This window comes from Herpailurus yagouaroundi, unplaced genomic scaffold (assembly GCF_014898765.1).
Source record: "Herpailurus yagouaroundi ecotype Mexico unplaced genomic scaffold, PumYag 181, whole genome shotgun sequence".
In the NCBI taxonomy this organism is placed as follows: Eukaryota; Metazoa; Chordata; class Mammalia; order Carnivora; family Felidae; genus Herpailurus; species Herpailurus yagouaroundi.
The window spans coordinates 20,598,884-20,626,100 of record NW_024412412.1 but is presented as its reverse complement, the minus strand read 5'-3'; the positions used below and the strand labels follow the sequence as shown (position 1 = coordinate 20,626,100).

Here is a 27,217-nt window from a genome sequence, read left to right as displayed (position 1 = left end):
CCGCTGTAGCATGTGAAGTTTCTGTTCAAAAACAAGTAGTCTTTTGGTGTTCCCTTGTACACAACTAGTTGCTTTTCTCTTGCTTCTTTTAAGATTCTCTCTTTATCTTCAATTTTTGACTTTCAGTTTTAATGTGTTTTTGTGTAGACATCTTTGGGTTCGTCTTGGTCAGGGCTCTCTGTGCTTCTTGGACTTGGATGTCTGTTTCCTTCCCCACGTTAGGAATGTTTTCAGTTATTATTTTTCAAATAAATGCTCTGTCCTTTTCTCTCTTTGCCTTTTGGCACCTCTATAATGTAAATGTTAGTACACTTAATGTTGTCCTAGAGGTTCCTTAAGCTACTCTCATTTTTAAAAAATCTTTTGTCTGTGTGTGTGTGTGTGCGCGTGCGTGCGTGCGTGCATGTGTGTGTGTGATTTCCAGTACCCTGTCTTCCAGATTGCTGATTCATTTTTTTCTGCATTTTCTAATCTGCCACTGATCCCCTTTAGTGTATTTTTTATTCAGTTATTGTATTCTTCATCTCTGATTGGTTCTTTTTAATATTTTCTTTCTCTTTGTTGAAGAGCCCACTGTGTTCAGCTATTCTTTTCCCAAGTCCAATGAGCACCTTAAGACCATGACTTTGACCTCTTTATCAGATAGATTGCTTATATTCCCATTTTGTTTAGTTCCATCTAAGGTTTTGCCCTGTTCTTTTGTTTGGAACATATTCCTATGTCTCCTCATGCTCTGACTCTCTGTGTTTGTTTCTGTGTTTTAGGTAGGTTAACTACATCTCCCAGTTTTGAAGAACTGGTGTCATGTAAATGGTGTCCTATAGGGCCCAGAAGTGCAATCCTTCTTGGTCACCAGAAGCAGACATTCCAGGATCACCCCACATGGGCTACATGGGCCTTCCTGCTGTGGCTGGACCACAACTGCTGTGGCTGGACCACAACTGCCGTGGCATACTTTTGGTTGAGGCTGGTCATGTGGGAGCCACTTTGGAGAGGCCACTTACCTGGTACAGTCAGGCAGGAGCTGACAAAGTAAGAGCCTCATCCTGGAATAGAAGTATTTGTTCTTAGAAATTGCTCTTTTAGGAAAATGCTACTTTAAGAAATGGTAGGAGGGTATTTTGGAGTGGGGTTCTCGAAAAGAGAAGGGGTAGAGTAGGGAGAGAAAAGGCTCTTAGCTTTCTATTTTCATCTCCCAAGTATCATTGGTTTCCCACCTCAGCTTTGTCCTTGGGGAGGTGTATGTATCCTTGTGGGGTGTTTCATGAAGAATCAAAACATGAGAGTAGGACATTTTCATCAGTTTATATAACTTTCTGGGGAACCCCTGAGCTACTCAGCAAAGTTCTAGTGTGCTTATTTTCATGCTACCTTCAAGTGAGACCTTTCCCCTTACCTGTCCATGAGGAGAAAAAGGTAAACAGCTACAGATCTTTATGTTAATGACTGTGTTCATATCAAGTCTTCATCTGAGCAGCTGTCAGTGATTCTGCTACTGATTTATTTTATTTTATTTTATTTTGTAACTCCTTCAACGTAATTCTATTCTATAGAATTAGAGAGGTTAATAGTCAGGTCACCTTTATTAAACGTTTCATTGCAACCCTCAGTTGGTGATGCAGAATTATAGTCCTTTGTCCTGCTTACTTCTTGCTTTGTAACATTTACTCATTTATTTTGGAAACAGGCTTTTTTTTTTTTTTAATTTTTTTTTCAACATTTATTTATTTTTGGGACAGAGAGAGACAGAGCATGAACGGGGGAGGGGCAGAGAGAGAGGGAGACACAGAATCGGAAACAGGCTCCAGGCTCTGAGCCATCAGCCCAGAGCCCGACGCGGGGCTCGAACTCACAGACCGCGAGATTGTGACCTGGCTGAAGTCGGACGCTTAACCAACTGCGCCACCCAGGCGCCCCTGGAGACAGGCTTTTGACCAGTGTCTCCTCGCTTCGGGATTCTAATGTATGCCTTGGAAAAGCATAACCAGCCATTCCAGGAAGCTTGTACCCTTCTCCTTGGCATCATATTCTGTTTGATTTGGAACTTCTTGCCAAAGCCTGGGGCATATCACACAAAGAAACCACTTGGACAATGGTGCTATGCATGAGATTTGTGAGGGGGGAAAAGGGAAGAAGAAAAGAAACTGTTACAATATGCTAATCTTTAAGTGAATCAAAAGACAATAGCATGAACTGAGAAGAGTCTAGACCTTCTATCCAAGGGTCTGTTTTTTCATTAGCTTCTTAGTGACCTGCGATGAGCTACTTGGCATCTATGATCTCAGTTTTTTTCACCTGTAAATTAGGAAGAAGAATAATTGCTTTGCTTCCATCACAAGTTTATCATGGAGATCACCACGAGATGTCATCACAAGACAATCAAAACAGCAAGTAGCTAGCACTTACTATGGGTCAGACACTACTCTCAGCATTTTATTTATTTATTTATTTACTTATATTAAAAAAATTTTTTTTAACGTTTATTTATTTTTGAGACAGAGAGAGACAGAGCATGAACAGGGGAGGGGCAGAGAGAGAGGGAGACACAGAATCTGCAACAGGCTCCAGGCTCTGAGCGGTCAGCACAGAGCCTGACGCGGGGCTCGAACTCACGGACCATGAGATCATGACCTGAGCCGAAGTCGGACGCTTAACTGACCGAACCACCCATACGCCCCTACTCTCAGCATTTTAAATGTATTAACTCGTTTAATCCCCATAGCAGTCGATGAGATAATCATTATCACCATATAATTCTCAATTTGCAGATGAGCAGAGATAGGGAGAGAATAGGTAACTTCTCAATGTCCCACTGCTAGTAAGTGGCAGCTAGGATCTGAAGTCAATAATGATATTTAATAGTTTGTGTATTTTACCACTTATTTCTCTATAAAAATACTACTATGCGATAGTCTCAAACATGAAATGGTAATGGGCTCTCACTTACCTATCATATAAATTTTGAAGATCTTTTTTAGACATAGTTAGAAAAGTCATATTCTTTAAGAAGTTAGACATAGATTGAAAAAAAAAAATTTAAAGAAAAAAAAAAGAAAGGGGCGCCTGGGTGGCGCAGTCGGTTAAGCGTCCGACTTCAGCCAGGTCACGATCTCGCGGTCCGGGAGTTCGAGCCCCGCGTCAGGCTCTGGGCTGATAGCTCGGAGCCTGGAGCCTGTTTCCGATTCTGTGTCTCCCTCTCTCTCTGCCCCTCCCCCGTTCATGTTCTGTCTCTCTCTGTCCCAAAAATAAAATAAACGTTGGAAAAAAAAATTAAAAAAAAAAAAAAGAAGTTAGACATAGAATTTGGGAATGATTCAATCCCAGATCTGTCTGGGTGTCTGTGTGGCTGTAAGTGGCTCCTGTAACTTAGTGTCATTGCTATCAAACTATGGACCAGTTCCATGGTCAAGCAGTTACAGTTAGATCAATTGGTGGGTCTGTTCGGTAAACCAGTCAAAGTACTCCGCAGGGATAATGCCACCTGTTTGGATGCATACTCTCTATAAGTAGGTAATCTAATGTTCCTGAGTAGCAGAGTCCCATAGGATCTGAGAGCTTAGAAGTCATGTGAGTAACACTGTTATCTAAATTCCATAAAACTTGCAGACAGTTGTGGTCATTTCTGATAGCTTGAAATCCTGTTACATGATAAAGAAAACACATCCCATAAGACTTCAACCCAAAAGTCCATGAGTCCCATAGACACAGTGTGATGAAAATGCCACGGGGCATGGATGATGGACATCATAACGGTAGACTTTAATTTTCTACCTTAAGTAAAGTGCTGTAACTTTTACTCTATCCCAAAACTGAGGCTTATGTTCACAACCGATGTTGCTGGATTAGCATACTCATGTTGATCTGACATGTTCTCGATGGTTAGGGTGCCTCTCCTTCTGGAAGGTTGGGGAAATATGTGCATTTATGCCACTGCCCATCCCCCTCTGTCATTAGAACTTTAGGGGGTAAATAAACCAAACATGCAGGACCAGGGGAAGTCTTGGCAAACAGCAGGTTCAACAGCAGGTGATGGGGACTCATCTTGGGGACTGATGCTCAAGAACACAACTCTGCTCCCTAGAAGGAGGGAGGAAGTTCAGCAGGGCCCATGACACAGGCCTCGGGAAAGAAAGAGGGCTCTCAACTGGACCCGAAGTCATGGAAAAGAGCAGGGCCCAGGAAGCAAGGCATATAAGCCCGAAGAAGGCAGCAGTTGATGTTGATTGATACTGAGTTCAGAGTGGGATTGGTTCCAGGGTCTGGGCTCAGCTGAACTAAAAGTGGAGTCTGAATGGCTCCTGTTTCAAAGGGCAAAGGGTAACATGCAAAGGAAACCAAGTTTATCATTACACAGTGTCCAAATCAGGTGAATTTTTAGTACATAAGAGTGTGGCTCCGTGAAATGCTCACAGATTGCACACATGCGTGTAACTAGCCCAGATCGAGAGAGGATGTTTCTGGAAATGCCCCTCATGTCCCCTCCTGGTCACCCCACCCCTCCGAGGTAAATTACTGCCTAGATTCTAACCTCAGAGATTCAAACCTGAAGTTTCTAAAAATGGGGTTTCTGATATTTATACATCAGAGGAGATCTGCCTTTTTGCCATCTTCTGGGGGCCTTAGACCCAGCAACTGTGAGCATGTACTTCCTTAAGACAGGGGTCTGCCGGGGCCACCTCAGTTGGCTAAGTGGCCGACTTCAGCTCAGGTCACGATCTTGCTGTTCGTGAGTTCGAGTCCCGCATCGGGCTCTGTGCTGACAGCTCTAGGCCTGGAGCCTGCTTTGGATTCTGTGTCTCCCTCTCTCCTTGCCCCTCCCCCACTCCTGCTCGCTCACACACACTCTCTCTCTCAAAATTAAATAAACATTAAAAAAAAAATTTTTTTTTTAAAGACAGGGTCTGCCAAAGCAGAAGCGGCATCCCTTAGGGGCATGGCTTCACCAGGACCATGTGGCTCACCCTGTTTTGTCACCTGCCTGGCCTCTGGTATAAGTGCTTACAACACTTATCTTTTGCCATCCCTTGATCCCACTTGCAGTGACTTGGTACTTTTGACCACCTGAGGTCTTTTTTTTTTTTTTTTAACATTTGTTCATTTTTGAGAGACACAGACAGAGTGTGAGTGGGGGAGGGGCAGAGAGAGGGAGACACAGAATCCGAAGCAGGCTCCAGGCTCTGAGCCATCAGCCCAGAGCCTGATGCGGGGCTCGAACTCACTGATGGAAGGATCATGACCTGAGCTGAAATGGGATGCTTAACCGATTGAGCCATCCAGGTGCCCTTGACGACCCCAAGTCTTAAGTACGTATGCCAGGGTAATATTAGATAAATAAATGCATCCCTCAAGAAAGGGAAGATTTTTCTCCTGATTAATTACTTTTCCCCATTTTATACAAATGCCCTGCAATTTCCTCACTCGGCTGAGATTTTTGGAGTCATTTATTCAAAATATATGCAGGATATTTATGTCCATACAGCGAAACACGCCCTTGGAATGAGTCAGAAGACGTGAATTCTACTCACATTCTGCCACTAACCAGCTGTGTACAACTTACTTAACATTTAAGGGTCTTCTTAAATTTTTAAATCTATAACAAAGGAATTTTACCTAAATGACTTCTCAGGACCCAGGACATTTTGCAATTTTGTGGGCATATAGTGAGGTTGCCTTTGAGCTCATGCAAATAGACAAACTGAAACGGCACTGTCTTCTCATCCTTGCTGGGTGCACACAGGCGCACGGCTGGGCAGGCATGTGGGACATGGGGGGTTTCTGGGGCTTGGAGGCATCTCAAGGGCAGGCGAGGGGGAGCAGTCTTCCAAGGGTGCAGGCAGGAAGGGGTGAATTGTCTGTAGAGAAAGGAAAAACAGGACTAAAATGGACTCACAGTAGGTCAGCTTTTTGTTATCACCTTTGGCCTGCAATTATCAACAATGCTGGTGATAAAATAATCCTCCCTCCCCGAAATATTTTGTTGACTGAGTTCTAAACCAATGCTACAGTTACCCTTGAGCTCTTAAGAGCTCCTATGGAAGCTTTAAATGAGCACAGGTGTAGTGCTTATTCCTTCCTCAACTTTGCACGCTGTGTGGACACCGTCTACCCTGATACACACAGACTGCACTGTGCACGCTCAGTTGAGAGAAAGTTCGTAGTGGCTTGAACTCTGAGTGTGCTTCCACTCAGTGTATCTGTACTCCCTGAAGGGTACATATTTCTGCATTTGAACAGCAAATTCAGGGGCCCCTGGGTGGCTCAGTTAAGCATCTGACTCTTGATTACGGCTCAGATCATGATCTCACAGTTCGCCAGTTTGAGCCCCATGTCAGGCTCTGCACTGACAGTGTGGAGCCTGCTTGGGATTCTCTCTCTCTTCCTCTCTCTGCCCCTCCCCTGCTCTCACACTCTCGCTCTCTCAAAATAAATAAACTTAAAAAAAAAAAATGAACAGTAAATTCAGAATGAACAAAGGTCACCCTGAGACCCCAAGGACCGGAAACAGCCCTTAAATCAAGTGACTCTGACGCTGCAATTCTCTGTGGCCCCTTAGAGACTGTGACACAGCGTGAACTACAGGCAATGGTCTTTTTGTTTGGTAAGTGCAAATTTTAGTTCACAAGTGCAATATTTCACTGAATTTGAACAAAATCTTTTATTTATTTTTTTTTACTGTTTATTTATTTTTGAGAGAGAGAGCGTGAGTGGGGTGGGGGCAGAAAAGAGGGAGACACAGAATCCAAAGCAGGCTCCAGGCTCTGAACTTGTCAGCACACAGCCCGATGTGGGGCTCAAACTTGCCAACCGTGAGATCATGACCTGAGCCGAAACTGGACGCCTAACTGACTGAGCCACCCAGGCGCACCTTGAATGAAATCTCTGAAGCTAACATACATTCCCTTTCAGTTACTCGTTGTTTTGCAACTAAAGAGTGAACTGAGATAATGGCTATTCCTAAAAATTATTTTGATGAAGGAGAATGGTGCCCCAAAGTTACCCATTGTAGGTGTTGAATCCTTCGGGTTTGAGTGCGTTGTTCTTTCCTCACGTTTGTACTAGTCACTGGCCAACAGCCTCCGAAGAACAAGCGTCCAAAGGAGCCGGGAGAGAACAGAATCAAGCCCACCAACAAGAAGGTGAAACCCAGAATTCCTAAAATAAAGGACAGGGACGCAGCTGACGGCACACCAAAGACGCAGTCAATAATGATCCAGATGCTGGATAAAGGCCGCTTCCAGAAACCTGCAGCTACCCTGAGTCTGACAGCAGGACAAACCCTCGAGCTTCGGTGTAAAGGGAACAAAATTGGATGGAGTTATCCTCCCTATCTCGACACCTTTAAGGACTCCCGTCTCAGGTGAGCATTTATATATTTGTTGTTTTACTTGCGTTGGGTCAAGGGTCCTTCCTTTGTTAAGCGTGGCATTGTTTCTGACATATACGATTTCACCCTAATAGCTTATAAAAAAATGAAAGCTCAATAAGCAAACGCTGTAGATTTTATTTCTTTGTCCAGTTTTTAAAAATTATTGCAAATCCAAGGCCCCAAGGTGACTCAGTCAGCTAAGCGGGGACTCTTAATTTCTGCTCAGGTCTTGATCTCACGGTTCATGAGATCAGGCCCCGCGTCAGGCCCTGCGCTGGCAACTTGGAACCGGCTTGGGATTCTCTCTCCTCCCTGCTCCTCCCTGCCCCCCCTTCTTTCTCTTTTTCAAAATAAATAAAAATTGAAAAAAATCTTTAAAAAAGTACTGCAGATCCTATCCACGTGAGTTAAAACAGTGGAATTTTATAGGAAGCCACGTGACCAGTGATTGAAACTGTGATGCGTAGAGATATTTAAGAATTCATATAGTAAAAATAACGAGCCCGGTCACTGCTTTCTGTCATTTTTATGTAATCATAGTGAAAACTGAAATGCCCTAATTGCAGATGCCTGTGAGCAACTTGAGGCGATGCCAACCTAAACTGGTTTTGAACTTTTCAACTGCTTCTGGTTTGTTTTTACTTTCCTGAGCATATGAGTTTTATATCCAGGGCTTCTTGAGTTGGTGAGAGGCCAAAGATTTCTCATGTTTGAATGAGAACCTTCAGGAGCCTGGGTTTCTTGTCCAGACAAGTGGTTAAGATGATGCTTAGGAAAAGTGTTAAAGAGCAAAAACACGGAGCACACTTCAGCGAGTCCTGGGAGGAGCCTGGGGCCTCCGGGGCTGGGGATCTGGTGCATATTTGGGAGGGGGGTCCCCCCAAACCCCTGCATCTCCATTTCTTCATGTGCAAAATAAAGGGGATGGGATTGCATGATTTCTAAGATTCTTTCCAGCCTTTTCTTCATATGATTTAGGAAAGGGAAAGGCAGGATATCGCTTGTTTGGGATGACTCAAATGGAGAAATGAGCATCTCAGGCATCAGAAACTCCTCGTGTTCCTGACAGGCTCATTTTCAGCACAGACTTGCCCCCACACATCTTCCCTTCCCTCTAGGACATCCCTACCTGCTCACCCGCTCAGACACTAGCCTGGGGATTGTCCTGGCCTCCCCCCCATCCCCCGCTCCTCCCAAACCCCCACATCCTCTCAGTCCGACCCAGCCCCAGCCAGTGTTGTCCCTCACCTCCGGTCTTGAACCGCAAGAACCACACCCAGATGTCCTCCCGGGCTCCTTCTCACTGGATTGAGGTCTTAAAAATGCGACCTGATCACGTCACTCCCCTGCTTACCGGGTGGGTCTCCACTGGGGTCAAGTCTAACATCTTCCCCTGAGGGATGAGAACCTCTTTGAACTTGGAATCTCTAGATTAGTATTGCTGCTTTCATTGGCCTGGGCTCCCTCGGGGGCCCCCTCTGCACCTGGCTGACCTCAGCCTTGCTGTCACTTTGTCTGGGAAGTCTGTGTCCTGCCTCCAGGGGTACACTTCCCCATGGCCGAGGGTACATCCTCTTTTGAGCAGTGTTCATACTTAGGACTCCTTTTTTTTGTTGTCTTTTAATTTTCTCTAATTAAAAAAAATTTTTTTTTACTGTTTATTTTTGAGAGAGAGAAAGAGAGAGCTCGAGCGGTGTGGGGGGTGGGGGGTTGGGGGGAGACAGGCAGAGAGGGAGGGAGACACAGAATCTGAAGCAGAACAGGCTCTGAACTATCAGCGCAGAGCCCAACATGGGACTCAGTCCCACCAACGGGGAGATCATGACCTGAGCCAAAGTCCACGCACACAACTGAACCACCTAGGCACGCCATGAATCCCCCCCTTTTTTTTTTATCTCTGCTTTTCATGGGGCTTAACTGAGTCCTTGGCATTTTGATTTAGCTGTTGAATGACTAGCCAATCTTCTCCCCTTCTTACACACGTACACCTTGCAGAATAAATAAATTAAAATACATACAATTACTATTTCCCCAGCTGTCTAACCTCTTGTATTAAGACTTTTCCACATTTTATTCTGAAGATACTCTTCTGAGTTCATGGGATGTAATAGTGTACAGTTTTTCTTGAGGGCTATTAGGTTGGATGAAGAGCTGGGGGTGAAACAATCAGATGGTTTTTCCTGTTTTCATGTCCACACTTAAATTGTGTGTGTGCATCCCCTGCTTGGAACACATCTGGACAGATTTGCAACCATATACCTTTTAAATGACTTAATTTTCCAAGGGAAAATTAAACAAAAATGTAATACATGTTGTTTACCACCAGAATTTAGCTATTTTAAATTATTCTGAACAGTTAATCTTGGACTTACACTAAGTGTTTTAAACCTAGATGATTTGGCCCCTGAAGATTTAGTATTTTCTAGAAGTATTTTCAAAGTTGTATTAGCCACGATATGTTTGAAAATATCCTGAGGACTCCAAGTAAAGTGAACATGAATCTGAATTGAAGAGAAACATCAAAAAGCTGAAAAAGCCAATTTTGACTTCTTAACATTAAAGTGTATTCATTTAGGGGTGCCTGGGTGGCGCAGTCGGTTAAGCGTCCGACTTCAGCCAGGTCACGATCTCGCGGTCCGTGAGTTCAAGCCCCGCGTCAGGCTCTGGGCTGATGGCTCGGAGCCTGGAGCCTGTTTCGGATTCTGTGTCTCCCTCTCTCTCTGCCCCCCCCCCCCCCGTTCATGCTCTGTCTCTCTCTGTCCCAAAAATAAATAAAACGTTGAAAAAAAAATTTTAAGTGTATTCATTCAAATCACAGTCAGGGCTTTATAAGAAAGTAAAGACAGATGTAGGCCCCCAAGGACTTTATTTAAAAAATGTGAAAAATGTGAAAAACATCTAGTCATGAGTCTATATCAAACAACAACAACAAAATCATGATTTATTTGACACCAGAGATTCAACAAATTGACTCTTGACGTCTTTCCTGGGACGTGGTACCTTTGGATAGAGGGGAAGTATTCATCCTGTGTTTTCTTTTCCTGTGGAATGAGTTCTTTCCAGTATTCTGACAACTTTGGGTTTGGAAGCTCCCCAGATGTGCCTCCAACAAAGCCTGGTCATTTTAAGGAATTTTGGTAGCTTTCTGGAACAAAGTCCACAATGCTACCACATTTGTCCAAATTTAATCTCCTGACCAGAAGAGGGAATGGGTTATAGAACAGAGAATTCAGGCTGAGGCACAGCTAGATTGGAATCTTGCCTTTACCAGAAAAGTGATCTTTTTTTTTAAGTTTATTTATTTTGAGAGAGAGAGAGAGAGAGAGAGAGAGAGAGAGAGAATCCCAAGAAGGCTCTGTGCTGTCAGCACAGAGCCCAACTGGGACTTGATCTCACGAACTATGAGATCAAGATTCAGAAGTTCAACTGACTGAGCCACCCAGGCGCCACGAACCAGCAAAGTGATCTTTGTTCAGTCATTTGCCTAGACCCACTTTCCTCACCTGGATTATGGAGATTATATTATCTATTGTAAGCGCAACCTGGCCCCTAGTAAATGTTCAATGAATTGCAACTAATCATTACTAAGCAGTGTATATTTCTCAAGCACAATAATCAAGTGATCTTTTGGGAAAGTTAATTGCGACCAAGACTCAGATAAATCAGGGAACTATGCACAGCCAACATGACTTTTAATACAGAAGATCCACAAAAGACTGCACACATCTTTCCTTTTTCACTTACTTAATCCATCTTTGTAATCTGGGGCCTGTGTCCATCTTCCCCCATGAAAACCTAAGCCCCTTGCTGGCAAATACCACGCTTGTTTGGTTCGTCATCAGATTCCTAGCACCTTGAACAGTGCCTTGGCACACAACAAAACTCAGGAAACAGTCGATGGTTTCCCCAGGGGATTAGTGATCATATCGGAAGCCAGTTCTTCATCATGCGTTTGTTCATTCAACATTCAGAGATAAATACACTTAGTGCCGACGTGTGCACTGTATATATGGGGTGGAGGGTGACGACAAAATATGGATGAATTTTATATCGAGGGTCCCGTGCCACCTTGGACCCATCCCCACTATCTCAGCCTTTTGTTGCTTCATCTCATGGAGCCATTTCGTCAGCTGACACCCCCTCCCCAGCAACGTCCCCTCTTTATCCATCTTGTCTCCTTCTGTGCTCATTAGACTCCAGAGTTTGTTGTTTCTACCAAACTTTTTAAAATTTTTTCACATTTTATTTTTGAGAGAGAGAGCACAAGCGGGGGAGAGGCAGAGAAAGAGGGAGACACAGAATCTGAAGCAGGCTCCAGGCCCTGAGCTGTCAGCACAGAGCCCAGCGCGGGGCTCGAACTCACGAACTGTGAGATCATGACCCGAGCCGAGGTCAGACGCTCAACCAACGGAGCCCCCCAGGGACCCCTCCACCAAACTTTTGAATCCATCCTAAGTAAGTTATGTTGCCCTCTGTTTTTCCTTCATTCCTTCTTGGAAATTTCCAACCCCCAAATGAACCTGTTCTCCCACTTCTTCTTGCCCACACTTGGGCACTGAGCACTGTTGGAGGAACCCATACAGCGGCCGGATGGGTGCAATTAGATTGTGGTCACGTCACTTGTATCTGGCAAAGCTGGAGAGATTTCTCAGAAAGCTCACTTTTACTCTCTTCCTAAACCTCTGATCTTTTCCATCTGTCTCACTTTGAGCTAATGAAATTCTCAATTTATTGAGAAATCGGAGCCTTTGAGTTGCCTTGACTTCATCTTAGCGCATCTCTTCCTTCTCTGTTCTTACAGTTAGAGTGGAGGAAGGATTCTCCCTCCCTCCTGAGACCAAACTGTGCCTGTACCCGGATCTCACCCTTGCATGCTTTCTCAGGTGCCTTGAGATATCAGTTATTGCCTCTCTGTTGGGCATCTTCAAGCTCCCCTTCTCCGTGGGGTCCTCTCCATAAGCCTTCTCCATATTAAGAAATCCTGCCTTGGCCCCCAAGTGCCTTCCAGCCACCTTCCTCTCTCGCCTTCACAGTCAAGCTCCTTGGAGGAGTCTCTCTCTCTTCACTCATTGTCTCCTCTGTCCTCTCCTATTTACCCTCCACCTACTCCACCTGACTCCTGCACCACTACTCCACAAACATTTAATCACCAAGGTCAAGGTCACAAAATCCAGAGCTTTCTTGTCAATCTTCGTGTGACCTGCTCCACCGGTCCATTCAGCAGAAGGGAACACGCTTGGCTTCCACAGCACCATTTTCTGCCAGTTTTCTTCCTGCCTCGCGGGCCCCTCCTTGAAGTTTGTTTTACCAGCTCTGCTCACCTACTCCCCCAGACATTAAATGTTGGTTCTGTGTCTTCTTCTCTTCTCATTACATGCTGCCAAATGCCTTCCTTCGATCATAGGGCACACCTAACTGTTTCTGCTGAGCACCAGATACGACTCTCCAGCGGCCTGCTCAAGTGCCTGAGCCTTTCTCTAAACGTGGTCATCTAAAACTGAGCTCATAAGCCTTCTCCACACCTGGTCATCCTCCTGTATCCTTCAGTTCAGTGAATGGCACTAATTCTACCCACTTGCCCTTGATCAAAGGCCTGGAATCACCTTGGACACTTCCCTTTTATTTCCACATCCAACCAACTACTGTTGGATGCCCCAGTGACGCTGTTATTTAGTTATTTCTTGATAACTTTTAGTTATTTCTTCTTTCCACCATGGCAGCAATGACTCTAGTCTTTGCGTGGACTACAGCATAATCCTGTAACCTAGCTTTTCTGTACCCAATCTTGAACCTGACCTCAGTCTTCCACCAGCAGTCAGACCTTTCAAAAAAGCACATCTGGTTCTGTCACATTCCTGCTTTAAGCCCTTCATTACAGCAATTCTGTTGCTCTTAGAATTAACTTGAAACTTCTGATATGGCCCACAAGGCCATGCATAAAGTGACCTCTGTCTTTCTCTTCTGTTTCGTTTCACTTCAGTCTCTTGTTTTTCACACTCCAGGTTCTTTGGACCCTTTCTGATGCCCAGGCATGCCAGTCTTCTTTCTTCTTGCCTGGGTCTTTGCCCATTTGGGTCCTCCTGCCTGTCATGCACGTATTCCAAGACCTCCGGTCCAATCTTCAGACCCAGGCCTGTCAGGTCCTCTCAGTAGGTCCTGCCCTACACTAGGCCCAGTTATACACCCTCACTGAAGCCCTCAGCAGCAACAGAACAATCACCTCAGTCGTTATGTTGTGTTCATGTCCCTCACTCAGCTAAAGGCTTGGCAGAGATGGTGTCTGTTTATTCATCAGTGTTTTCCTAGGACCCAGCACAGCGCCCAGTACACACAGACCCTCCATCAGTGTCTGAGTGTGAGTATGGTGCTGGGCACTGAGCACAGAGTGGGTCAGAAGTCAGGCCCCTGGACTCATGAGAACTGTGACTCCAGGAACAAGGTCATGGAACTTGAGAGACGAAAGGACCTTAGTAACCTTAGTAGCCATTATGCTTCAGTGCCTTCTTCTTAACAAATGAAGAAACTGAGCATCCTAGAAGGTAGATGGCTGGTCCGGAGTGACAGAAGGTGAGGGTCAGTGTGAGCCTTAGACCCTGGCCTCTTGGTCCCCAACACAGAGCTGTGGTTCTGCCCAGGTGCTCTGACGTGTGTCTGATGGGACACACTTACACCAAAGAGCACTCTCGTCCTCCTGGAGGTAGTGGCTTCAGGGAAGAGAGATTTGATGTTGACTTTTTTTTTCTTTAGCTTTTTGAGTACTTGACTTACAAATCTGATTTCTAAAGTTAAGACTCATCACAGGAATAGATGTTATACGCTTTCCCAGAGGGGGCACTGATTTCTTGCTAGGACTGCTTTGAATTGAAACTAATTGAAATTTCACATCGATTTCGGTTAGCTTTGTGGACATCAGAAAGGGAAAACATTACACTGGGCTGCTTTTAAAGAAGCCCCTCAATGGCCCCTCATCCTGCAAGTGGACGTTGACCACTGCCAGGGATGACCCGAGATGATGCTGTCTAGGGTTTCTTCCGGGTCTCCCCTTATGCCTGCTCCATTCGCGTTGGGGAACCCATGTGATTAGAAGGCCCACTAGATGGCAGGTTTCAGCCGTGTTACGCTTCTAATCCTTTCGCCAGTAAAAGAAACTTTTCAAAGGAGGACCGGTTGGGTAAAATAATTGCACCCTTGTGCTGATAGTTCTCTCCTTCTCTTAGACTACTCGGTGGTCAGTTTCAAGTTCTATTTTCAGCAGTCTAGAATTCAGTTTCCCAAAACACACAGATAAAAAAGGGGTGGGCATTTGTTAGTTCCTGTGCCCCTCTGGGATAAATTCACTGGTCGGCCTGAGTCTTCTCAGAGCACTGGGCACTTGAATGGCTTAGGTGGTCCTTCGGAGGCTAACAGTAATGCGCTGAAGATTCGGTATGTTTAGGTGCTGAAATGGATTCAGATTGTAATTTCAGATTTAGTCCATCCCAGATCACATAGATCTCCACTCTTTTGGGATCAGAAACGGCAAGGATATTTTTCTGAGTATATTTGTTATTATTTATTGAATGTTCTATTTCACTTTTGTTTTTAATGTCTATTTATTTTTGAGAGGGAGAGAGAGAGAGAGAGAGAGAGAGGCAGAGAGGGAGACAGTATCTGAAGTAGGCTGCAGGCTCTGAGCTGTCAGCATAGAGCCCGACGCAGAGCTTGAACTAACGAACCATGAGACCATGACCTGAGCTGAAGTCTGAGGGTTAACCTACCAAGTCACCCAGGTGCCCTGGAATGTTCTGTTTCATGATTCCTCTGCCCATCACCCCTCTTGCTTTCCCACTGTTTGTCCATCTTTCCAGGGCAACCCTCCCTTAATTTTGTTTGTTCTTCTTTTCCCTCAATAATAATAATAAATAATATTTATTTTTATTATTTATTCTATAATATATATTTATATGTATGTAATATATAATATATTTATTATTATTTATTATGATGATGATTATGATTATTGTTTTAGCATCTGTGATGTTCATGGTCCTGTGCTAGGCAGATGCTGGAGATACAATGATGACCAGGATAGACACAACGTCTGCACTGTAGAGCTTTTAATCCTAGGGAAAGACACTATTAAACAAGCAAATAAAAAAATTTTTTTTAACATTTATTCCTTTTTTGAGAGACAGAGACCAGTGTGAATGGGGGAGGGGCAGAGAGAGAGGGAGACACAGAATCCAAAGCAGGCTCCAGGCTCCCAGCTGTCAGCACAGAGCCCAATGCAGGGCTCGAACTCACAGACCGTGAGATCATGACCTGAGCCAAAGTCGGACGCTTAACCAACTGAGCCATCCAGGTGCACCTAAGCAAGCAATTTTAATACATCACCGCGTGAGTGCCTTTTTAGTGGAAGCACAGGGTCAGAGAGGAGAAAACTCAAGGGAATACCTGAAGCCTGAGAGTTGACCAGGTGCAGAAGGGGATGGGAAAGAATGTAAGAAAATTCTGGGAGAGAACAGTAGGGGGAGCTGCCTAGAGCTGAGAGAGTATAGCGCCTGGGGCATTGAGGGTGTTGGGAAGACAGGGTGGCTCCAGGCCTGGGAGGAGAAAGAAGGTGACCAAGGAGAGATGATGCTGGAAGGTAAGCAGGAGTTGGCCCACAGAGGGCCTTGTCAGCTGTGCTGAGGCACTTAGAGTGAAATGGAAGGGCCTGGCGAGTTGTTGACCTAAAGCCTTCACTAATCGATACACAGAGAAAGTACAGAGGGTTCTGAGCACTACAGTGTGAGGGTTATTACTTCTCACTGCATTTGGGAGAAAGACAAGGTCAGTTCCCAGTCACAGGTGTACCCGCTCTTCCTCCATGCACCTCGCCCATTCTCCACAAACTGAGGTCTACAGACATTCTTGGACCTAATGTTTCTTTGCAAATTAAAAAAAAAAATGCTTTTATTCTATTGATAATATAAAAAACGTTAATATAAGAATATTTTGGATCGGGGCGCCTGGATGGCGCAGTCGGTTGAGCGTCCGACTTCAGCCAGGTCACGATCTCGCGGTCCGGGAGTTTGAGCCCCGCGTCAGGCTCTGGGCTGATGGCTCAGAGCCTGGAGCCTGTTTCCGATTCTGTGTCTCCCTCTCTCTCTGCCCCTCCCCCGTTCATGTTCTGTCTCTCTCTGTCCCAAAAATAAATAAACATTGAAAAAAAAATTTTTTTAAAAGAATATTTTGGATCATCTGATCATCCTCTATTGGGCAGTCAAATAATCCACTTCCATCTTCTCTGGAAACATTTATAATAGACTTTCAGAGTTTAGAGCAGGGGGAATCTTGGCACAGTGGTGAGCCAGGGAAGAAAATAAGAAACTTAAGATAGGGGGCCCAGATGATGGTTTAAATTATAAATCGATGTTGGGTAAGAACAGGCAGATGTTGTAGATTAAAGCTGGCTTGTTAACATTGTCACAGCCGTGAAAACAAGCTGGGCTGATCTGATCATAAAAAAACCCTGACCCTCCTAGAAAATCAGGGCCCAGGCATTGTCTTTCAGGACGTTTCTGTGTGTCTGGTCGGATGTTAGCATTTTCCAGTCAAGAACTTGAAGTTCGGAGGAGTGGGTGGGGCACAGGCGATCTCTTTGGTGGCTGGTTCCTATGAAAACAATAAATAGCTTCCAGAGAGAGGGGAGGGCATCTGTGTTCTTACGGGGCTCACTCCACCCACCGACAACACAAAGGGAGGGTGGCCGAAGAAGCAGACAGCTGGCTCCCGGCCAACCTAATCCTTTACAGCCTCATGAAGGAGTGTGGTCTGGAGGACCTTTTAAAAGGAGAGAAGGATGTTAAGAAGTGTTGATAAACAGAAGAATCCCACTGTTGAGAAAGAATCGGCACAGATTTTGGTAAATATTGTGAATCATATTGTGGTGTTGTACTGAGCCAGATGTCTTTTTTTCCCCCTTTGGTTTATTTTCTGTCGGTCAAATAAACATAGTTGTGAAATTGACCGTCTTAACCATGTTCAGATACACAGTTCAGAGGCAGCAAGTGCTTTCATATGGCTGTGCACGTTTCTTTTTAATTCAAACTCAATTTCCTTTGAAGCTCATTTTGCCTTATTTTTGGAGCAGAACAAATGATGAGGTTTCACGAAAATTCTGGCACCCTCCTTTGGCTTTTGGACTTACCTAGGAGTGCTGTTTGGGTCCCATGTGCGGTGGGAACAGCCGAACTCCAATACTTGCCTTCAAGTGGATTTCTACCCCCAAACACAGCTGAATGAAAAGTAAATTGCTTATCCATCCCTAAAGGTACAGCTTTCTCTTCCCAGACTCAGTGGTACCGGTGCCAGGCCTTCCAACATCCCCCCAGGGATGGATGGGGCGGGGGTGGGGCAGTGGCAGGATACAAGACTTCCCCCGGGTGTACTAGATGTCCTGACAATGTTCACGTTGCAGAAAAACAGCTCTGTTCCGGTCAGGACATGGGTGGGGAAGGGCAATCATAGAAGCAGCCACAATGTGGGGCTGTCAGGATACAATGAAGTCATGCAAGTAAATCTTGAATCAGTAAAGATGAGCTATTTTTGTTCAGAAGACTGCACCCAAAGAGGTAAATCACAGGAAAACAGCCAGTTGTTTCAGGAGTGTTTTTTTTTTTTTTTAATTGTTGTAGGCATATAGCTCAGTCTTGTGCCAACTCTAGATGTCCGTGATGCAGTGGAGTGCTTACTGATAGTCAGACTCAGGGTCCTGAATACTTGAAGATCCAGGAACCTCCAGTCTACTAGGCAGGGAAATGGGTTGGCGTGCATTACACAGCTTTGTGTAAAAGGAAAAGTGAACTAGGCTTGAAGGCTAATTTATAAATAAAGCAGAACAATGTTTCTTGTTCTTGTTTAAAAAGAATTATTCACCAAAACATTTCATTGCTTGAGCCTCCTGAAGGTTGGGTTCTGTGATCCCAGATGTATTGCACAGCATTAAAATATAGTAAGAGGACAATAAAGTCGAATTAATGCATCAAACCAAAGACACTAAAGGAATATCACAGCACTATACGTGATGATAATTTTGGAGACTATTGTAAAATGGGACATTATTTATAGGATAACATTAGGTGATTGCCTGTATTTTACAAACAAAACCCTGCTTTAAAAAATATGTACACCCACCATAAAAAAAAGATGTGTATGTGTGTGAGATACGGGATTTAATGTGCAAAAATGAAAATGCTAACATAGACTCATCGTCTTCTGACAAATATTTAAATACACAAAATGTAAATAAGACCATTTTGAAAGGTATGTCGGAAGAGGAAGCAAGAAAAGAGGACTAAGGGATAAGCTATAAAATGGGAATTTTTTTTAGTGTTTATTTTATTTTTGAGAGAGAGAGAGAGAGAGACAGAGCGTGAGGGAGGGAGGGACAGAGAGAGAGGGAGACACAGAATCCGAAGCAGGCTCCAGGCTCTAAGCTGCCCGATGCGGGGCACAAACCCACGAACTGTGAGATCATGACCTGAGCTGAACCAACAGAGCCACCCAGGTGCCCCTAAAATGGGAATTTTTATGTTTGCTTGTATAACTGTATAGAATGGCACATTACAAAAACCAGCTAAACAGATTTTAGAGCTTTGTCTCTAGGTTCTGGGCTCTGCTTCCCTTCACAGGAATCTCTCCTACCATGGCAGCCGGCTGCACGTGGGCAGGGGTAAAGTCACTGCCCTAGGGAATCTACCCAGAACTTTGGCTGTCACCTCCCATCATCCTACCTTCCCAAACATTCCTTCTGTCCTGGGGCCTTGGGATTCTATTCCCTCTCCTTGTTTGACTGTGCAGACACCCTTTGTTCAGGTTGTCTTTTGGGCTTGACCTTGACTTTGCCCTGGATTCTGCCTTTCAGATCCTACTGAATAATGCCTTAATCCCAACCTCGCCCTACCTCTTAGTAGCCAGGTTCCGTCAATGCCTCACTTGCCTCAAAGGAGAGCTCATATGGCACAAGCTCACACTTGCCCCTTAGAACCTTGCTTTACTTTATGAACTTGACATGGTAGCTGGAACAAAGCAAGACGTGGGATCCCATGTACCAACCAAAACTGATATGAGAGAATATGCCCTCATACATTTGTTTACATAGGTCACTCATGAAATGGTACAAGATACGCTATCAGCTGGTGGCCGTCCTGGGGGAAGGGGCAGGGGGCCACAACCATATGTATTCAAGCAGGAGGGGTGACCAGGGCAAGTGTGTCACAGCTTGAGACTAATGGGTGTTCGGCTGAGCAGAGTGCATGTCAGACAGAATTACCGGTAGCCTAATTTATATATAAAGACAGCCCACTGTGTCAGGAAGGCATATGCGAAAACAAAACAGAAGCGGTCCAGACCACGGCAGCTTTTGAACTGGTGGAATAAATGTATATTCCGTGTACAATCACAGAGCACCTATGGACACCTGGTGGTCCAGGGTGAGTGAGTGGGGGCTGATGGGAAGGGGAAAAGACAGCTGTCAGCAAGGGCTAGAGAAGAAGATCAATTCATTGAGGGATTGATTATTTGATTGCAGGAGACTGGCCTTAAGCATAAGATGGAGAGATGGGGAAAGAAATGTGTAAAACCTCCCAAGGGCTAAGCCTGTGCCATCAGCTTCGGGAACCACTGATTCGGCCGGGACCCTACATTTTATAAATGAATAGATTCGGCCCACAGAGGTGAAGGGGTGTCTCAAGTCAGTGCAGCTTTTAGTAAAAGTAAATGCGGCTCGAGTCTAATTCCCAGAGCCCTTCTGGTTTCAAGAAGGCAGTCTGCTTCTTCAGGCTTGTTCAGATTTATCATCCAAGTGGCATTAGTGTCAGCGGGCACCTTGAAGTGTTAGCAAGGTGGGAGGTTGCGTGGATCTCTCCCTGCTGTGCGTTCCTTGCGGAGGGTGTGAATGGAGCCCAGCCTGTGGGCGCTGCATTCACTATTATAACTTGACCATAATACGCTCGCTGTGGCCGTATGCCAGCCGATTAGTAACCACAGCTTGTTTTCCTCGCAAGGCTGGTGGAGGCTGGCGCCATTGTCTTCTGCCAGCTCCTCTCCCAGGGTCTGTTCCCCCCCTGAAGATGTGGCCTTGAGGATTCAGCTGAGCAGAGCTGGGGGATCTTTTCTTCATGTTACTCAGAGAAGTGCTCATGGGCTTGCTCTCCCTAGTATAATTAGAATTGCCAGAAAGGCAGTAATGTGAATTGTTAACATGAGTGACCCCTGTCCTATGGTTGCCAAGTCTGAGAGATGGCCTGGTCAGAATCACATGACAATGGTTTTTTTATTTCTATGCGCTTCTCCACGGGGAGTGCACGTCTGCTAAGTTTCTCTGTTACCGTCACCCGTAAACCTCCTCTAAGTCACGCGTTTGGTCAGCCCTTGGTTATGTATTGGAAATAACAGACACAGGTTTCCTTTCTAGTGCACAGTGGGAAGCATGCCAAGGGATTCCGTTCCCAGCTCTGACTCTAACTGGCTGTGTGACCTCGGGTGAGTCACTTGATCTCTGTAAAATGAGGGATCCAAGCAGATGACTTCGTTTTCGTTTTTGTTTTGTTGGTGTTGTTGAAACACTTTTATTTTGATTAAATGGGAATTATTCAGGAAATAACACTGTAGTTAGGATTAGACAGATTGGTTTCATATTCTGACATGTTCTCTAACTAGCTCTGTGACCTTGAACAAGGGATTTAAGCTTTCTTTCTTTTTTTAATTTACATCTAAGTTAGTTAGCATATAGTGCAACAATGATTTCAGGAGTAGATTCCTTAATGCCCCTTATCCATTTAGCACCCCCCCACACAACCCCTCTAGCAACCCTCTGTTTGTTCTCCATATTTAAGAGTCTCTTATGTTTTGTCCCCCTCCGTTTTTATATTATTTTTGCTTCCCTTCCTTTATGTTCATCTGTTTTGTATCTTAAAGTCCTCATATGAGTGAAGTCATATGAAATTTGTCTTTCTCTGACTGAATAATTTCACTCAGGATGATACCCTCTAGTTCCATCCACAGAGTTGCAAATGGCAAGAATTCAGTCTTTTTGATTGCCGAGTAATACTCCATTGTATATATATACCACATCTTCTTTCTCCATTCATCCATCGATGGACATTTGGGCTCTTCCCATACTTTGGCTATTGTTGATAGTGCTGCTATAAACGTGGGGGTGCATGTGTCCCTTCGAAACAGCACACCTGTATCCCTTGGAGAAATACCTAGTAGTGCAATTGCTGGGTTGTAGGGTAGTTCTATTTTTAATTTTTTTAGGAACCTCCATACTGTTTTCCAGAGTGACTGCCCCAGCTTGCATGCCCACCAGCAATGCAAAAGAGATCCTTTCTCCACATCCTCGCCAACATCTGTTGTTGCCTGAGTTGTCAATGTTAGCCATTCTGACAGGCGTCAGGTGGTATCTCATTGTGGTTTTGATTTGTATTTCCCTGATGATGAGTAATGTTGAGCATTTTTTTCATGTGTCGGTTGGCCATCTGGATGTCTTCTTTGGAGAAGTGTCTATTCATGTCTTTTGCCCATTTCTTCACTGGATTATTGGTTTTTTGGGTGTTGAGTTTGGTAAGTTCTTTATAGATTTTGGATGCTAACCCTTTATCTGATATGTTGTTTGCAAATATCTTCTCCCATTCTGTCTGTTGCCTTTTAGTGTTGCTGATTGTTTCCTTCGCTGTGCAGAAGCTTTTTATTTTGATGAGATCCCAATAGTTCATGTTTGCTTTTGTTTCCCTTGCCTCCGGAGACATGTTGAGTAAGAAGTTGCTGCGGTCAAGGTCAAAGAGGTTTTTGCCTGCTTTCTCCTCGAGGATTTTGATGGCTTCCTGTCTTACATTGAGGTCTTTCATCCATTTTGAGTTTATTTTTGTGTATGGTGTAAGAAAGTGGTCTAGGTTCATTTTCCTGCATGTTACTGTCCAGTTTTCCCAGCACACTTGCTGAAGAGACTGTCTTTATTCCACTGGATATTCTTTCCTGCTTTGTCAAAGATGAGTTGGCCATACGTTTGTGGGTCCATTTCTGAATTCTCTATTCTGTTCCATTGATCTGAGTGTTCTTGTGCTAGTACCATAACTGTCTTGATGATTACAGCTTTGTAATAACAGCTCAAAGTCCGGGACTGTGATGCCTCCTGCTTTGATTTTCTTTTCCAATGTTGCTTTGGCTATTTGGGGTCTTTTCTGGTTCCATAAAAATTTAGGATTGTTTGTTCTAGCTCTGTGAAGAATGCTGGTGTTATTTTGACAGGGATCGCGTTGAATATGTAGATTGCTTTGGGCAATATTGACATTTTAACAATATTTGTTCTTCCTGTCCAGGAGCTTGGAATATTTTTCCATTTTTTGGTGTCTTCTTCAATTTCTTTCATAAGCTTTCTATAGTTTTCAATGTATAGATTTTTCACCTCTTTGTTTAGATTTATTCCTAGGTATTTTATGGTTTTTGGTGCAATTGTAAATGGAGTCAATTCCTTGATTTCTCTTTCTGTTGCTTCATTGTTCGTGTATAGGAATGCAACGGATTTCTGTGCGTTGATTTTATATCCCAAGCAGATGATTTCTAAAGTCCCTTCAAGTTCAAAAATAACTCTTAGAACTTGTACTTAATTCAAGTTAGATGGCATGGGGCCAGTGAGTATGAACCTTCAACTCCATTTCACTCACTGAATTCTCTTCTCTTCTGTACAGTCACCTATGACTCTTGTCCACATAGCATTATGCCAAGCAGAAGGCTGTGGTATAGAAAGCATAAGACAAGGTTTCTGTTTGGGAAGGGATCATTTCACTAGCAAAATATAATAGGGAGTTCAAAGTTACAAACTGCAAAGCATTATGTGATAAAGGCATTCAGTGTAGGTGTGAGAAGCTTAGATCAGTGTGTACTGGGCCATACCAATAGCATCTAACATTTGTGAGCGATTATGCTGTGCTAGCATCCTTCTGGTACCTTGTACATTTACAAATTTAATTCTCATAACCCTAGAGACTGTTATTATCTCCATGTCTCAGATGAGGAAACTGAGTACGGCAAGATTAGATAACTTGTTCATGGTCACTGAACTGTTGTTGGGTAACTGGGGAGATGGCGGGGGTTGAGGCTTGACCCAGCCAGACCCAGACAAGTGCCAAAGCTTCTTGGTCTTGTCACAAGAGTGAATTCAAGGACAGACATGTAGCATAGCGGTTGAATAACACAAATGGGAAAATTTATTAAAGTGAAAAGCACGCTCAAGATATGAGAGCAGGCCAGCTCAAGAGAGAGAGCACTGCGCCCCCAGGGTTTGGGTTTCTATCTTTTATCAGCAGTTGTTAACTAGGGGGCAAAATATTTATTACTTGGAGCTGGGAAGCAGGATTTTTGCTTCCTCCTAATTTTCTTCCTAATTTGGTTGGGCGTTTTCTGTCATGGCATCTGCCATCTTGGGCCTTTCTGGTTCCATCTGGCTTCTTGTGGAGTGCTGTGAGGACAGGCCTCTGACCTTGTGGATAGATGACCATGATTTCCTCTTTGCTGACCTGCAGGTATCCTGTTGAAGCCTAACTGTCTAACCTAACAGAGCCAGTAGTAAGTGGTGGAGACAGGAGTTGAACAAAGGAATATGACTCCTGAATGCATGCTCTTAACCAACTATTAAAGAACAAAACTTCAGGCAGCCTTTTATAGGCAGAAATGGGATGGGACAAGGAAGTTATTAGCAAAAGAAAAGAAAGTATTGTTTTAGACTAGGTCACTTTCCTCTAGGGGGAATGGCAGGAGGTCTTATCATACAGATGACCTCTCTAGTGCCTATCAGGAAATTCCAGATTCACTGGTTTAAAATTACACTCCGGAGAAGAGGCTAAAACTGCAGTTAGGTTAGGTATTAAGTCTTGGTGGGACTTAACATAAGTGACTCCATTTTGAGCCTATTGTTTCTTTTTAACATTTACCCCCTTTTGATTGAACTCAGCCTGAGAGACGTGGTAAAGATTTAAGGCACCAGCACCACTCGCAGCGACCAATTTGTAGTTCTCAAAACTTTCCTTGATCCTGTTTTTTGCTGAATCACTGTGGTATTCACAGGTCATGACTTCAGGCTCACAATTTTTTAGTCAGTCATTTTCTTCATTCCTTTTTTGACATTCCAGTTTCAGGGAGACATTTGCTTGGTAGTTAGTGACTGCAAACATGCATTTAAAGCCTCCAAGAGACTACAGTGTGTCAGAGATTCTTATAAGTGTAAGAAGGATAATTTCCAAAAATGTTTGGAGTGCACTTTGGAGTCTTGGTCCCCAAGACCCAAACCAAAGAGAGACTCCTGTAAAAGGAGTCCCCCTTTCAAGGCTTGTAGCTTGCCCAGTGACCATATTTAACTGAGTTTCAGCTTCCCTAGAAATGTTAATCTAGGTACTGCAGGTGCTGTTGGCCACAGCACAGACACCTTATTGCTCATCTGAACGATAATTATGTTACCAAGAATAACTTTGGCCAGTGGTGCCCGGGTGGTTTAGTCGGTTAAGCATCTGACTTCAGCTCAGGTCATGATCTCATGGTTCGTGAGTTTGAGCCCCACATGGGGCTCTCTGCTATCAGGGTAGAGCCCGCTTCAGATTCTCTGTCCCCCTCTCTCTCTACACTTCCCCCACTCACACTCTCTCTCTCTCAAAAATACATATACATTAAAAAAAAAAAAAAAAGAATGACTTTGGCTAGAGAGTGTAAGGATCTTTGCTGGGTCGTTAGTGTCTTGGCAATGGAATCTGAAGTGTCTCCAAGACTTAAGGAGAGGTTTCTAATCATATTCTCATTTGTACTTATTCCTAGACCAGGGGTCAATTAAGTTTTTAGTGAATATGATAGAAGAGACAGATAGAAGACAATCTCCTATCCTGAAATAAAAGGGCATCCTATGTGTTCACAAAGATGGGCTAGTAAGATCTCCTACTCATTGGGGGCAAATCTGATTTGGATAATCATGGGAATGTGGAGGTACAAATGTACTGAGATTCACATGTTCAAATGTGTCCGATTTGGTACATATTGCTAAGGTGGTCAATTGTAGTTTACAGTGACATTGGGAATAGAGAAAGTGGTCATAGGGAGGATCAGGGGATCTCCTACACCCTGACAGATTTAGCAGTCTGAAAGATTACCCTTTTAGGAGTGGCCTGGGAGATACAGATGAGGGCATTATCTTTCTAGGCCAATGTGAGAGTAAAGAAAAGAAAAAGGAGAAATGTTTCTTGTTTAGTTAAAGTATGAAGTCTTGATTGGTGTCTTGGGTGGACGTAGTCTACTTCGGTGTCAGTTACTTCTCTTCCTTGTCACTTTGATTCATAATGTCTGTACAGGGCCAATAACAGCTGGAGCCTTCTTTAGCTGTAAGATGTGAATCCGAGGCTCAGTTGCCTTCTGATTTTTCAGCAGTTTTAGTGGTCAGGAGCACTTGATAATGTCACTTTCAACAAAGCTCAAAGACTGTCTTCCTCTGCTAACACTTCCAGAATACCCAGGCATCAGGCTCTAGACTGTGCCCAACAGGATCCTCTGAATTGGGATCCAGGAATGTTTCTTTAAATGTGTTGATGATAAGCTTGAACATGACCCATTAAAGACTTACAGTAGCTGGTCATACTAGTGTGAGAGAACAAGGGACCAGAAATTATAAACCACTAGATGTTGGTCTGCTCATGACTATCTTGTATGGAGTGAGCTTATATTTCCAGAGGATGTTCTTTGAATTGTCAGCAATACCAAAGACAATGCCATAAGTCAGGGGAGTCTAGTGTTTTGGAAAGTTTAGAAACTTTAAGTTTGAGAATCCCATTAGTTCTCTTGACCTTGCCTCATGATTGAAGATTATAGAGACAGTGATACTTCCAAGAGGATTATAGAGACAATGATAATTCCAAGAAGTTTACAAGGTTTTGCTTCAGGCTGGTATGATTTGCCCAATAAAGTGGGTGCCTCGATTACTGGAGGTTGTGGAAAGTATACCCTAAGTGGAAAACACATTTTCGAATAGTTTCTTTACTATTGTGAGGGCATCAGTTTTGCAGCAGTGGAAGGCTTCAGTCCATCTGGAAAACACACCTACGATAACAACATATTGACAAGCCATACAAAGTGTCAATTGAATGAAGTCCAGTTGAAGCTACTCAGAGGGCACAAAGGCAGGAAGTCTGAAGCCTCTATGGGGAAAAATAGTTTTTCCAGGATCATGGACCTTTCAGGTCAGATAATGCTGGCAGAGTGTTGTCGTAATTTTATAGACATCTCCATACTAGTGTCGATTCATAGTTTGAGTCATCTTCTATGTACTCTGGTGAGTGAAGAAATGCAGAAACTGCAAAATGGGGCTTGCCAGGGAGCCAGGAAGTACCAAGCAACCATCTTGGGTTTCCCATAGTCCCACCTGGTCATTTATTTAACAGTTATTGTTGACCCATTTTAATTTCTTTGGTTTAGGAGCACACTGTTGGCATGTGACAAGGATATCAGGAAGGCAAAACTCAGCAATGGAGGGTCATTGTTTGCAAAGGCAGAATGGACTTGATCTACATGTGCTATACAATCTTTAGAGATTCTGTTGGTGCTGTCTTTGCATGAAAATCAGCTAGGGAACTTCCCTGATACTAAGGTTCAATCCCTTTAGCATAAGGCTCAATTTTGATGACAACGATTTCAGAAAGTAAGAAGATTATTTACTTATTGCTCATCTTTGGGGTCCTAGGGGAAATGTAAGAAAACCCCTTTGTTGCTATAACATCCCCACCTGATGAACAACCCCAAAGGCATATAGGCTCTCACTGTAAATATTAACAGTCTGTCCTTCCAATAATCAGC

At 44.0% G+C, this 27,217-nt stretch overlaps 1 protein-coding gene and 1 long non-coding RNA gene across 2 annotated transcripts in view; both read left to right on the top strand.

Moving 5' to 3' along the window:
- The window catches only part of PDGFRL (platelet derived growth factor receptor like), a 71,302-nt gene that overhangs the window by 13,217 nt on the left and 30,868 nt on the right, over nucleotides 1-27,217 (top strand). The window contains exon 2 of the mRNA XM_040490067.1: nucleotides 7,060-7,357. Within this exon, the coding sequence (XP_040346001.1) occupies nucleotides 7,060-7,357 (298 nt within the window). The remainder of the gene's footprint in view (nucleotides 1-7,059; nucleotides 7,358-27,217) is intronic.
- LOC121039729 (uncharacterized) lies at nucleotides 16,580-24,958 on the top strand. The gene is made up of 3 exons (XR_005794958.1): nucleotides 16,580-17,252; nucleotides 20,805-20,872; nucleotides 23,914-24,958. It is a non-coding gene; the product is annotated as an uncharacterized LOC121039729 (long non-coding RNA).